Raw genomic sequence first — 14,750 nt, 5'->3', positions numbered from 1 at the left:
AGAATTAATAAGAATCCGAAATTATTGAGATGCATAATAAATAAATGCGATTGTTAGGGGTTACTAAAAAATTATTCAAATCACATATATTGATTTGATAACAACATTAAATAGTAATGTATTAAACAGAATCAGAAATAACATAATCAAGGAAACATAACAAAAATAACCAAACAATCAAATCAATTAATCTACCTCGTAAAAATTGGCTAATGGATATAACAAAGTCAAATTAAAGATACGAAAGCATGGCTTTTAAAATATTACCATTTTTACGTGTTTATTAGGTACAAAATATTATGCTCATAATTTATTTAGCATAATACACACATTGATTTGATACAGTAATAAATAGAAACCTAAATAATATCAATTTGTATATAACAAAGGCAAACATAACAAAAAATAAATAAACAAATAAAATCAAGTGATCAGTCATATCCTTAAAATTAATATTTTTAATAAGAATATCAAACAAATCAATTCAAGTCATTAATCATATCCTTAAAATCAATACTTTTCATAAGAATATTAAACAAATCAAATCAAATTATTATTTTATATTAATGTAAGACATTATTTTTTTTTCTTCTAAAGTATAAGTTGATATTCAAAATAATCATTACAAATACTTATGTTACAACATTATCGAGAAAAAAAAATCATAATGAAAGATGCGAGGAAAATTAAATAAATAAAGTAATTTATATATTTAAAAATTATTAAAATAATTAATTCGTAAATAAATGTAATAAAAAATAAAAATCTAGTTAATAATGCATTTTATTAACTAAATAATTCATTAAATACTTAATGGAATAATATTGAAATATATTACTTATATATATACCATTTATTAAATTATTTATGACAATTTAAATATATTTCATTCCATTAATTGACATATTACTAATCCATTAATATCTGTATAATTTCCTAGGATTGAGTGTCTAAAAAGGACAACTCGATACTATATTTCATTCCATTAATTGACATATTACCATTCCATTAATATGATAATGTATTAATAAAATAAATTAATGTAAAATTATAAAACAATATAATTACTATAATGAATTAGTGATGATATATTAGTACTCAACATTTCAATGTAGTTAAGTGAAACAAATCAAGAAAAAAAAAGACGAAAACAATAAGTTTCCAAAACAAAAAACGAACAGGTGATCCAACCCTACACAAATTAAAAAATGAAATATATAAAATTTTAAATAGCGAAATTGCATATATAACCATATAATGAATGAGCTTGATGAAACAATATTAAAAATAATTACAGACATATATAAAGAATAGAAAATTGTTAATTACGTACATATCATGTTTTACATTTATCACTTCGATGACGGTCTTTTAAGGAATGAAAAAATTAGTATTTTTTCTCGCACAATTCATATGAGATTCACGAAATTCTTTCTATTCCTTTGACGCAACCGATGTCGTCACACATAGCACATAGGTCGATGTTATCCATAATATCTACAAAAATAACATGAACAAACAACATATAACATGTTAGACTAAATACATGTATATGTGTAAATAACCATTACACACATTCATTATATCAAAATAATAAAATAAAGAACATGTAAAACTATGAATATATGAACAACAAAAAAATACAACATTTCCTCTTTGCAGCCATTTCGGGCATGACCTATTTTTTTATTTTTATGTGAGTGTAAAATTCAGGTAGAGAGTATGAGTGAATAAAATGGATTGGAATAAGGGGTATTTATACTTGGGTTTTATAAAATAAAAAAGTAAATAGTAAGTTATTATGGAAATACACATTTAATTTATAATCTTAACCAATTATTGTTGATTAGATATTTTCCATGAATTAATTAACCATATGAATCAAAACCAATCAACTTAAATAGGTAAGAAATCAAATTATATGACATAAAATTGGGGAATTAATTGATAATTTATAGTAAAAAAAACATTTGAATTCAAAATTTGGAATCCGAAAATATAAATTTCAAAATTTAAATGTTGTTTAGTTATTAATATTTATAAAATTAAATTAATACATATACATTAAGTTGGCAAAATATTTAAACAAAAAAAAAATCCATGTATGGTGATTAATTAATTTATTGGTATATTCATTTGAATTATTAATGATTTGTAAAAATAATAATTATTGGTATTATCATTATTTTTGAATATTATTATTAAAAAAACTAAATTCTAAAATATATATCATCAAAAAATGAGTGCTCTATTTTTTTTTAAAAAGACATTCGACAAATATATTTCAGAAAATTAAATTAAAACGTGCGATAAAAACAATTAATTAACCGTGTATAAGTAATTAAATATAATTGTGATTATTTTGCAATTAAAAAATAGTGTGTAAAATATGATATAAACAATCGAATACTCGTTAAAAAATTGAGTGTTCTGAATTTTTAAAAAAGAACAGACGAAAAAATGTTACGTATAAAAACATGTGACAATAGCAATTATATGCATTATTATATGAGAAAGTAAAATATATAAAAAAAATAGTATAATCTAAATGATCCAATATATGAAAACACAACTTGCAAAACATTAAAACTTAGAACGTTCCAATATCCGGAATGGAAAAAAAACATATTGTTCAAACTAAAATAACAAATTTAAATGGCACGGAATGAAAAAAAAAACATATTGTTCAAACTAAAATAACAAATCAAACATGAAAACTAAAAAAAGAAAAATTAAGTATGACTAATGAAACTACTCCATTTTCTCTAGCTTAATTTTTTTTATCAATTTGCTGGTTGAGAGCTGCAGTGTTGGATCGTCGTCTACTTTTTCGAGAACACTATCGCCCGGTCGCTTTGACGATGGAGTAACATAAAGTACTTCACAATCATTATTCTCCGACAATGAAGAGGAATCCTAGCATAAAAGACAATGTTTTTAATAAACATATTGACTACGTATCGATTTTCTAGACCCTTTTGAAAATGGAATGAGAACATGTTTAATCTACCTTTGAGGATATAATAGGACCACCATTATAATCATTTACACTTGGGGAATGTCCACCGTTGTTATGATTCTACGTAAATAAAAGAAAAAAATTATATTAAATAGTAATTAAAAAAACAATAAGTAATAATGCAAATTAATCAAATGTACATACCTCATTCAATTTATAATGTTCCGTAAACGCACTAATGACAGAGTCATCAAAACAAACTTTTTTAATACGGTATGTTGAATTTGCTGGATCGTGCACATTCTTTTCCACAACGTTAAGTTTGAACAACATCATTCTATCAACCAGAGCATCAAGTTCCTTTGGATATTCAAAATCATCTTTTCCCAAATTAGTAACGGAAAATAAGTTTAAATAAATGTACCTACGAACATTAAAAAAAATCACGAACGCTTATTGACTTTTACCCTATCGTGTATAGGCTGAATTAATGCATCGACAGAAAGATCCAACATCATTTCTGCATCTTTTCCAAATACTATCCATGTTGCGGTATTTGTGTCGTCCATGACAATGAACTCAATTTTGTACCTATAAGCAATAGTACAATATATTAACACGATTATAGTAATCTATAACAATTTTGGAATAGTTGTAATGTTAGCTATTTTTAAAATCCTTGTACTACATAAATTTTTAATTTAATATATTTAAATGTCAGTAGTAATTAACAAAAAGAAATTGATTTTAATTATAAAATAAATAAAAATAAATAGTACGTACATGGGGTTAGCCGAATGATATTTCTTATCACAATGAACACAATACCACATCTTCAAATCCTTCTCAACGGATTTCTTACACTTCGTATTCGGGCAGCTAACATTATTGTCTGAGACAGTAATTTAGCAGCCAAAACATTAATATTAATTAAAATAATTTTTTTAAGAAAAAACAAAAATTTCTAAAAAAAAAATCAATTAACAATTAAATAACTGTCTCCGACAGTTAAATAACTGTTGGAGACAGTAATTTAGCAAATAAGGCAGTAATATTTAATAAAATATTTTTTTAAGAAAAAAAAGGTCAATTAAATGTTAAATTACTGTCTCCGACAGTTAAATAACTGCTGGAGACGGTAATATTAATTAAAATATATTATTTATGAAAACACAATTAAAAAAAAAAAGTCAACACCGGAGATCCGGCGGTCAACGGCGGTTGACCTACCGGAAAACAAAATCATAAAAAAAAGTTTAAAAAAAAAGTCATGAAATTGAAATTAGGGTCAAAATTGGTTTATTGGTGAAATTGGATTAAATTGGGGTGTAAATCATGAAATTGGAGTTGAATTAGGTTTCAATGAATTGTGGGTAATTTTGATATATATAAATGAGTTTTCCTTATTTGCAAATAAGTTTGAATGATGTGAAAATATCTGTAAGACAAAAAAGTTGGATGTCCATTTATGAATTAAGTGCCCTGTCATGGGCCTATTTGCCATTTGCCCATGACTATAATCACAATGGGTCCAGTGTGTTGTTTAAAAAAATTCATCGGGGTTTTCGCTATTTTTATATCACACAGGGGTACTAATATAGATACCAATATATATATATATATATATATATATATATATATATATATATATATATATATATATATATATATATATATATATATATATATATATATATATATATTATCTATATATATATGTACAACTCCCGTGTTTTGTCCTCCTTCATTTCTTATGGATTTTTTTTTGCACTTTTCCGTTTTCTTTGAAGCTGCTCGAACCATTTCATCGTTTCTGGTGGGGCCCTTTCCGATTTTCTTTCTTCATTTTCTTTTTCCTCCTTACGTGGCTTCTCTTCCTTCCTCCAACGATGATTCACCGATGAATTCTTAATAAAACTTATTCTGTGAGGATAGGCTTCCCCTCCTTCTGTCAAATCCAATACCGACTTAACTCCAACAAAATTGTCTCTTTTTCTCATGTTCTTTACAATTTGCCCAATTTTGCTTCCACGAAATCCCCAGCTGCTTCTTCACTGTAACACTGTCACCCCGTGCTCTTCTCCTTAACAAATATTCTGGATATTTTTTTCCCTCCGTCTAAAAAGTTGTCGCCGTACACCCCCGTTTTCCGTTGATGCCAACGGCGTTGCTCCGCGCACCTCCCTCTTCCAGCCTCAAGGCCGTCAATCTATGCTGCACGGACACTTCTAAAAGGTGAAGAGTCCCCGTATCCGACACTTGGACACTCGGACACCCGGACACTTCTCGGACACCCGTGTCGGGCCGTGTCGTAATTTCGCTAAAAATAGGACACCCGTGTCGGACAGTATCCACAATTTTAAAAAATTTGGGACACTTCTCTTAAGTTTTAAGAGAGAGCCCTAATAAAAAAAATGCGCATTTTCTTTTATCTGTAATACACATTTCCTCTTATTTCTTTGTGAGTCCACCCAAAACTCCAAAAATCTAGCATGCGACGGCGACCAAGAACACGAGCAACAAGGGCGAGCGGTTCTCTAATGCGATGAAGACTTATACATATTTTTTATAATTTATAAATGTACCCCATACTTTTATTATTTATAAATATACCCCTATATTTTTTATATTTACGCGTATCCCCACGTGTCCGTATCCTAGTTTTTTGGAAATGCCGTATCACCGTATCCGTATCCGCGTATCACCGTGTCCACGTATCCGTGTCCGTGCAGCATAGCCGTCAATTAACTATTGGGTGCGCCCCTTTTCTCCCTCTAAAAATATCTCTTTTCCCGATATTTTTATTTACAGAATTTTCATTGTTAAATCCTAAATTATTTTCCGGTATGTACTAACTCTCGTTGCTCTATGCTGGCGATACTTTTAGCGACAATACCGACTATTGTAATTATATGGTTATGTTTTTTAGACCTGGGAATGGCAGGGGTCATTTGCTTCTCGAATTTGTAATTTACTGTGTTTGTGAATTGGGTATGGACTGTTACATGTATTTGTGAAATTATTTTTAAGTTTGTGAAGACTGTGCTTGCATTTGGGCCATTGTCAACGGCATGTATTTCTCTTCTTGTTCATTTATTTATTACTCTCGGTCTTGCAGGTGTTTTAATATATTACGATGGATTCAAGAGAAAGGAAGAGGTTGCGTGTAAATAAGCGCCGACATGATCGCTACGCCTCCACGAAGCGTGCGTGCTCGGCTGCTCAGTCCAACTCCTTTACTCTCTTCTCCTCTTGCTTCTTCTTCGTCGGCTCTGGGCGATGGTATGCTGGATTTTTAATATTTTTCCATTACTTATTTCTACTGTTTCTATTTCATATAATAATTCTCATCCGATACTTACGTTCCGTTCAATTGTCGGAGAAGTTATTTGAGTTCTTTGGTTGTTCGTGTGATCTTTTAAGCGTTCAAAGCTCTTCTTTTACACCATTTTTTGTTTATATCTTTCATGGTTAAAAAGGTGCTGCTACTGCTTGCAGTCTACCTTCAAAGCCTGCCAATTTTTTTTAAATTACATGGTTATGCTTTTCGGACGTGGTAATTGTAGGGGTTATTTGCTTATCTATTTTATAATTTTATTGTCTTTGTGATTAGGATGTGGAGTGTTACACACAAGGATATGTATTTATTTAATACTTTCCAAGTTTGAGGGGACAGTGTATTTGTTTGGTTTTCAATAGCATGTGTGCTCCCCCTTTTTTTTCTCCTTTTCTGTTCATTTTTTTCTCTTTCCGCTGGCTCTTGCAGGTGTACCACAATAAGAAAATCTCAAATCAGTCCTATCAATTAAACTAGAAAAATTTAGGTACGAAAAAAAATTTACAGATAAAAAGACATTGACATATTAGTAAAGCAACAAGATTGATAAGAATGTAGCATCTGTAGACTTACTTGTAATTTGTGTGCATTATTTTAGGTTGGAGCAATTCAATTCTTGTAAGTTATACGCGCCACTGCATTGCATGGTTTTCTTGGTGTTCATGTTCTATATTATGTCCTCACAGATGTTCCTGATTCAGTAGAAAGGAAGAAAAGGTTACGTAGCGTGCTCGCCTGTTGGCTCCACCTCCTCTGGTCCCTTCTCCTCTTGCTTCTTCTTCCTCTATTTTCGGCAACGGTTCGTTCAATTTTTTTTTCCGTGTACTTGTCCATCTATTTTCATTTACAATATATTTTTATTTTTAGCTACCAAGTGCAGTGATCTTCATGTTTCAAAATGATGGTTTTTCTGCAGACAACTTGGGTTCCAATCATTTTTTCTACAATTTTCTTGATTCGTTTACTTTTTTGTAAGTTCGTTTAACTCTTTATGTTGCCCTTTTTTTGTTAACGGGTGCAATGCTATTTAAACAGCCTATTTCTCATTATTGAATATTTTTCTTTCGCTTTATACGCCGCTTTCTACTGCATTTTGTACTGTTTTGTTGTTATTTATTAAAATTTCTTTCTCATTGATTTACCTCGCTCGTAGTTTTTAATGCATTAAAATTATTGCTACTTTGATCTTCTTGAAGAACTTGGTGATGAAATTGAACAACAGTCTCATTCTGGATAGTTCAAACCAAATACAAAAGAATAATGATGACCGCGGGTATAAAGCTTGAATACAGAGGTATAATTAGAATAACAGTTTTTCTTTTACTGAAGATAACAATATTATGCTAGCCTTATGTTTTCTGTATAACTATTACCTATTTTATTATGAATATAGAACTCGTTCTCTGCACAAATATTATCTATTTTGTTATGCACATAGAACGCCAATTTTAGGTGCAACCCATCATCAATCCGTTCAAAATAACCCGTTCAACTTCATATAAATGCGTTCCCAACAAAAATAATATATACTTGTGCAAATACGTGAACGGGGCACCGGCACCGCGCCTTGCGCGGTGCTTCCTATCTAGTATATATATATATATATATATATATATATATATATATATATATATATATATATATATATACACTTAATTCCATCTCTTCTCTCTCACCCTTGTGAAAGATCGATGGAAGAATTAATGTCTGATCAGCCTCGTTTCAGGCAAATTTACAACGGTGCCATTTATTTTCATGTCCTAGATCATAGGATGATATATGATCATGCAAGAGATGACTCCGTAATTTGGGTTATTGGGGCTGGTGATACCAAACAAGCTGTAAGAGAAGATCATAGGATGAGTCCGAGTCGTCCAAACGTTAACGGCATTGGTTTGTCCGAAGAAGATATCGAAAACTGTCTGAAAACGAGGAATTCGTGTCGTAGAGCAGATGATGAGGAGAGTGATGAAATTTGTGCGATTTGCTTGGATGATATGATCACGTCTTGTGAAAAGGAAAAAGAGGAGACGACGACGACAACAGCGATTGGGAGTCTCGACTGCGGGCATGAATATCATGTGTGTTACATCAAACGATGGTTGCGTACTAAGAATTCTTGTCCGCTCTGTAAAGCGGTCGCATCACGTCGGATCGAAAATATAGATTAATGTGGAAGAACAATTAATTGGTATTAGGTAATTTCAGATTTATGTTGCCTGCTAATTCATAGTCGTGCTTTTTTGTGTATTATTTACATAATTTGCTGTTAATCAACATCAAAGTCTTTTCAATTAATTTGCTGTTTTTGGCACCATATTTTCAATACTTTTATAATATATAGTTACAATCATCTGAATATTATTTCTACTTATTAGCCTGAATTTGAGCTCTATTCCCGGCAGCCTTATTATGTGTTACACGCGCGGATTTTGCACCTCCGTGTGTATTTTGTACCCAGGAAACACCAAAATATCCTTTTAATTAAAATTTTCAGAAATTACAGATCCTTGTAATTAAGCCCCAAAATGAAGTTTTTCAACTTTTAATTAAGCCCCAATTTTTCGGTTACTCGCAAACGGTGGCTCTCCCACGTGTGCGACGGTGGATGTAATACATCCTAACACCCACCGCCAAACCCATCTTTGCCCGATATCCATGTTTCTGAAATCGGTGGCTTTGAAGGTGGAGAAAATCGAAACAAATGATTTGTTTATGATGTGAAGCTTTACTAGCTTTGTTATATATTCCATGTGTACTAGTTACAAGGCACTAATTTGCCTATAAATATGAATGCGACTGAGATGAATAAACATTCAGTTTTACACACAAAAATCCATCATTTATATTTAAACTGTTCTTCTCCTTTTGACATTTAAGTATTTCAAAATTTTGTTTCCAATATATATAAATATTCTATAACATGTTATCAGCACGAGCTTTTGATCGATAGAGTTTTGCTCTTTTCTTCTACTCAATTTTAAGAAAATCCAAATCCTCAATAATATTGTCAAAAAGACAATCGAGAATGATGAGAGAATACTTCAGTATTTTATACACTATCATTTATCAAAGGATATGATGGATTATTGTATATACATATATAGCTAATATATTAACTGAATTGCTGCTGAAATTTATATTTGCCAGTTAGTAGTTGCTCGACAGTCGACCCATATATTTTTTATTTGGTCCCTACAACAATCCAATGAAAAACAGTTTAAGTCCAATTCAAATTCGACCAATAGTAATAAGAGATAAACATTGTGAATTATCCCTACGGTGATGAATTTTGGTTCTAGTTTATCTGAAAGTGGTTTCTAGAGGTCTAATTTGATTTCAAATGAATCTATCTACATCTCTTATAAACACTATAGTATAGTTGAAATTCTAATGACAGAAAATGCATACAATCGGACCTCATACTACTTGAAGCCAACAAACAAAATAATACACCATGGGCATCTTTGGTTGGTAGTAGTATGACACGGATGAGTTGTACCGATTTGTACAACGTTTCGCTTGGTTGATTTTACGTGCATCCTTGACAATGGGCGCAACAATTTAATCTATGAATCGAATTATTAATAGTCAAGCCAAATTGGCTTGACTAATTATCACATATGCAATCCCATATTGTAACTCATCTGAAATATCAAAAATATCCTTCAATTATACCACAAATACAAAATTAATAGATATAAATACTGAATAAACTTCATTTTCCCCTTTAAAGATCATGCCCTAGTTTTTATGGTCTTTCCAATCTTCCATTTTTTACTTCCTTGTGGTGCTTAATTCCTTCAATTTCACAATTAAACCCTGAATAATTATTTTATTTTCCCATATCCTAGAAATATCGGATCAGTCGCTGGCGTCGGAACTTCAATGGATGGTTGACCAAACGGGTTCCAGTAACTGTTAATGGTAAGGTACAACTAAATTTTTAATGACTTTCGGTGTTTATATGGTTCAGTCCGTCTAATTTGATTGACTAGTGTAGGGTTTCAGGTTTGGGAACAATGGAGACACCAGATTTGAAGAACATTAAATATCGAGGTAAATTTCAGCATTTCACACTCTCCTCCTTTATTGTCTGTAGTGTTTGTATTAATTGATTCCTTCAATTTCATTCACAAATGAAGGGTTTCTTGGTTGGCAACCACCATCTCAGAAGTTTTAGGTCACCATCTGCAAACTATTTCCACCCAATTTTACAATGTAATATCTACAGGTATGTGCTTTTGTAATTATATTGAAATGTTTTAGGGATTCTCTTTGTATTTACTTATGCTAGTCTTAGAAATTTGAGTTGATTTAGTCTGTTGTATCCAAGTATTGATGAAGAGGGAGGACTTGGTCAATAAGGAGAGAGATCCGACGAATTAAAAAATGTATTTTAAAGGCAAATTAGTAATTTACCTAGTATACCCACATAAAACAGTTTGTCACCCAAATAAAATATGATATTGTTAGTACATGTATTAATAGTTTCTTCCCCATAACTCCAACCCAATGATGGATTACTTATTGTGAATCAACAATTTAGTCTCAGTATAATATATCCCATATATAACTATCTAAATCACCAACCAAAAAGGGCATATGTGAAACAACATGATTGTCCTGACAATTACACTTCAACATTTAAGATAAGTATCGTGTGTTGAAAAGCATTACGATAAGTATTGTGTGTTGAAAAATAATTAATGCTAGTAGACAACTAAGTAGGTCAGAGAGTATATCTTAGATGTTGACTATAATTAGGGGTCATTAGCAATACATCCTTCCTATGGATAAAAACTAGTGATATGTCCATACCATAATTCTTTCTTTGTGAAAACCCTCTAACATATTTATTTCCAATATTACCCTGTAGTACCTATCACGTTTTTTTTTTTATATAATTATCCAGTATTTTCGAAATCTCTATTAATGAGGCACCTAATCCCGCTAATTAGGCTTAATTATATACTTTCCCTAATAAAACTGCTCCTACTATAATTTATCTCAATTATTCCTTTTTTCTCTCTTTCCATAACAGTAATTTAATTCCTAAAAATCTGTTTCCAAATTCCTAAAAAATTGCTACCAAATCAAAAAAAAAAAAAATCGGATTTTATTATTTTTTATTTTTTTATTTTTATATTATTTTCGAACTTTATTTAGTCATTTTTTATTTATTTTTATTTTTAATATTTTTTTATAAAAATATTATTTTAATTTTTTTTAAAAACTTTTTTTAAACAAAAAATTGAAATTTTTTTCTCAAGAGGTTTGCTACGCCGAATATGACTATGGTTGAATATGACTATATGTGACTATAAACTGTACTTATATTCCTCCTTTATATTGTCTTTTTTTACATTTTGAACTTAAAAATTCCGATATATATGGCATAGTCATGTTAACCAAATCATATAAAACAACGAAGATTCCCTATTATTTACGAAAACAATTCAATCAACATCCACACAAAAAAATTAAATTTGAATCTTGTTATTAGAAGTCAACTTGAAAATGAGAAGATGGAACATATTCAACAATAGTCATATTCGAATAGGACTCCACTCATATTCGAAAAATAAATAAATATGACTATAGTCATATTTGAATATAACTATAGTCATGTTACTACTGTTGTTCAGATCTGGAAAAAAAAATCAAAAAACATAAATAAAGATAGAAAAATAACAAGAGAGAGGGATGGGAGTCAACGAGGTCTTCATACACAAAATCACCCTGGCATATCTACACCCCAAACGACCGTCCATATTTCAACACAATCATCAAGGTTGACGACATGATGTGCAACACTACAAAAAAACATGAGAATGTGACTACTATGTGAATAATTCTGCTGAATGAATCTGCACTATTCTGTAAATGCACATTAAAATAATATTACGTGAATTCAATTCAGCCACAACAAACACATTGAAACTTACACTAACATATCAAGTAACACAAAAAAAAAAATTACAATTCGAATAACTAAATACATAAATACGAGTATAGTCATATTCAAATATGACTATAGTCATGTTGCTGCAACTGCATTCTCATGCTCAAACTGCATCTTTTCAAAAAAAAAAAAATTGACTGATTAACAACAATTGGAATATTAAAATCAAACACAAATGACCCCAACAAATTTTAAATGGAAAATCTATAAAAGTGAAGACTAAAAAATGAAAAACAATCTCACCAAATTGTGATACTTTCACAATTTATATCCAGAGCTAGGGTGCACCAAATTCAATCTCCTCCGTACAGTATATAAAAAATATATACTCCGAATACTCTATCCAAATTTCGGCCACATCCAACGGTTCAATTGTACGAAAAACGCGTCCAATCTAGCTGCCCTGAATTATTAAGTAACAAAAATCAGCAGCGAGTTTTAATATTCGATCTATATTTAGAGAAGTTTGATTCCAATCTCCACCATTCATAAGTTATATTGATGTGTTGCGAGTCCTATATAAAAATATCAAATCGATCCGACGGTTAGATCTTCCGATCTGGCCTCTGCACAAAAACTGCTGCATCTCAAAAACTTGATTTTTTCTCCTCTTTTTTCATCCGCTCTTCAGAAGGAGAATCGAAACCCGGCGTCGGCGCCCTGTGCGGTTGAGTGGTCTCCATTGGCGAGTGATGGAGGATTATGGGTCTGACGAAAAAAAAATAGAGAGAGAGAAGTTGTGTGAGTGAGAAAGAGAGAGAATGAAAGAGAGATATATGGAGAGAATTAATGTAATCCTACAATCACGTGAGACGGTTATGGAAAATAAATATTGCAATTATTTTAAAAATTACTGCTAAGGGTAGTTTCGTCTTACCACAATTGTTGGGGGGGGGGGGGGGGGGGGGGGGGGGGGTTCAGGCAAAAGTCTTAAAAGTCAAATGAGTTTAACTCATAATATTTATGGTTTGAGGATGGTTTTGCATATTTCCCCCTATAATTAAGTATTTGTAGTTAAATATTGGGACCACACGTTTATTAAATAGTTAATGTAACATTATGAAATTCCTTAGTAATCATTTTTTTCACAATTATCTCAGTTGGATTGGATCATTACTTTGACATGTATCCATATTTTAGATTCAATTTAACATTAATAGCTTTTATAATGTTCTTGTCATATCAAAGATAAATTTAAAAAATAAAATTATTTTTATTTGTATTTTAGTGAAAATATTTTTTTTATGTACCATTATAAAAGATAAAAATAAGTTCAAGAATTTGTTTCTAAAAACAATGTGGCATCTACAGTAGAACCTCAATAAATTAATACTCGATAAATTAATAACATCGCTTAAATAATAGTTTTTTCTGGTCCCGACTCGGTAAAAACATATTAAATTATTACTTCAATAATTTTTTATTTCGCTAAATTAATAGAATTTTGCTAGTCCCGACTCTATTAATTTATAGAGGCTTATCTGTAATTTGAAAAGCTTAAAAGCCTCAAACAATATCAATGTTGGGTAAATTACGGCCAACTCATAAGGTAAGGTCAAATTAAAAAAAAAATATTCATATTTGTGTAATTACAATCACCTCTCAACTATGAATCTTCTTATACGTTCATCCATGCAATGTCAAATTCAGTGGAATCTTCTAGATAATATTGAATATTTTTCCAGTTTGTACTCGTTTTACCTAATTCCACATCCACATTTTGAAACAAGCCGATCATAAAACGTGCTTGATTTGTAAATATCAGAGATTGTGGTGCATCAGAAACTATATTTTTACACAAAACAATCACAAACTAAAGAACAGATCACGAAATTTCGGAATCTTTCTATTAAATTTGACATAATAACAGTCGATGTGCAAAAAAAATAAGGGTTAAATACAAAACCACCCCTGTACTATGGAGTTTGTATCATATACCCCCTGTACTACACAAAAATACAAAAACCCCCCTCGCATTACATTTTTTCCAAAAAATGACGAAAGTACCCCCGTTAAGCCTATAAATAATTTTGTTTGAGTCATTTTCCACTATATTTATTAACATTTTTGGTCAATTTTAATTGGAAAATTTTGATATTTTTATTTTTTTCTCCAAAACATTTAATTACTAAGATTTTTTTTTAATTTTTTGAATAAAACCTTTTATTTTTGTCATTTTTAATTTCTTCTTTTTTTGTTAAATCTTACGGTAGTTCAAATTCTCAACAATCATAGGATTGTAAAGATGTTTGTAATCTTAGGATGTTTGAACTACAAGAAGACATTTAAGAAAAAAAAATGAAGAAACTCAAAATAACATAAATAAAAGTTTTTATTCAGAAAAAAAAAATATAAGCAATTGGATGTTTTGGAGAAAAAAAATATAAATACCAAAATTTTCCACGTAAAATTGATTGAAAATGGTAAAATATATAGTTGAAATTCGTATTGTTTACTTGTTGAAACATTGTTGCAACGAAAAGCCGTCA

At 30.3% G+C, this 14,750-nt stretch overlaps 1 protein-coding gene and 1 long non-coding RNA gene across 5 annotated transcripts; both read left to right on the top strand.

The window, feature by feature from the left end:
- The first annotated feature begins 4,736 nt into the window (after positions 1–4,736).
- LOC105971574 (uncharacterized) lies at positions 4,737–7,368 on the top strand. 4 transcript variants are annotated; one of them, XR_016033385.1, is made up of 4 exons: positions 4,737–5,172; positions 6,078–6,241; positions 6,983–7,095; positions 7,213–7,368. It is a non-coding gene; the product is annotated as an uncharacterized LOC105971574 (long non-coding RNA). The 4 variants fall into 4 exon arrangements; XR_016033387.1 differs by having other exon boundaries at positions 4,775–5,172; positions 6,107–6,241; XR_016033386.1 differs by having other exon boundaries at positions 4,911–5,172; positions 7,177–7,368.
- A 619-nt stretch (positions 7,369–7,987) lies between these two features.
- On the top strand, positions 7,988–8,467 carry LOC148767966 (uncharacterized). The gene has a single exon (XM_088822718.1). It carries the CDS (start codon positions 7,988–7,990, stop codon positions 8,465–8,467), a length of 480 nt encoding a protein of 159 aa, XP_088678844.1.
- The last annotated feature ends 6,283 nt before the right edge of the window (positions 8,468–14,750 follow it).

This window comes from Erythranthe guttata, chromosome 9 (genome assembly GCF_056151865.1).
Source record: "Erythranthe guttata isolate IM_541 chromosome 9, IM_541, whole genome shotgun sequence".
Lineage (NCBI taxonomy): Eukaryota > Viridiplantae > Streptophyta > Magnoliopsida > Lamiales > Phrymaceae > Erythranthe > Erythranthe guttata.
This window is presented reverse-complemented; position numbering and strand designations above follow the sequence as displayed.

Excerpts from the sequence above, each read along its gene's own strand:
- LOC148767966 (XM_088822718.1), top strand. The coding sequence starts at position 7,988 with ATGGAAGAATTAATGTCTGATCAGCCTCGTTTCAGGCAAATTTACAAC.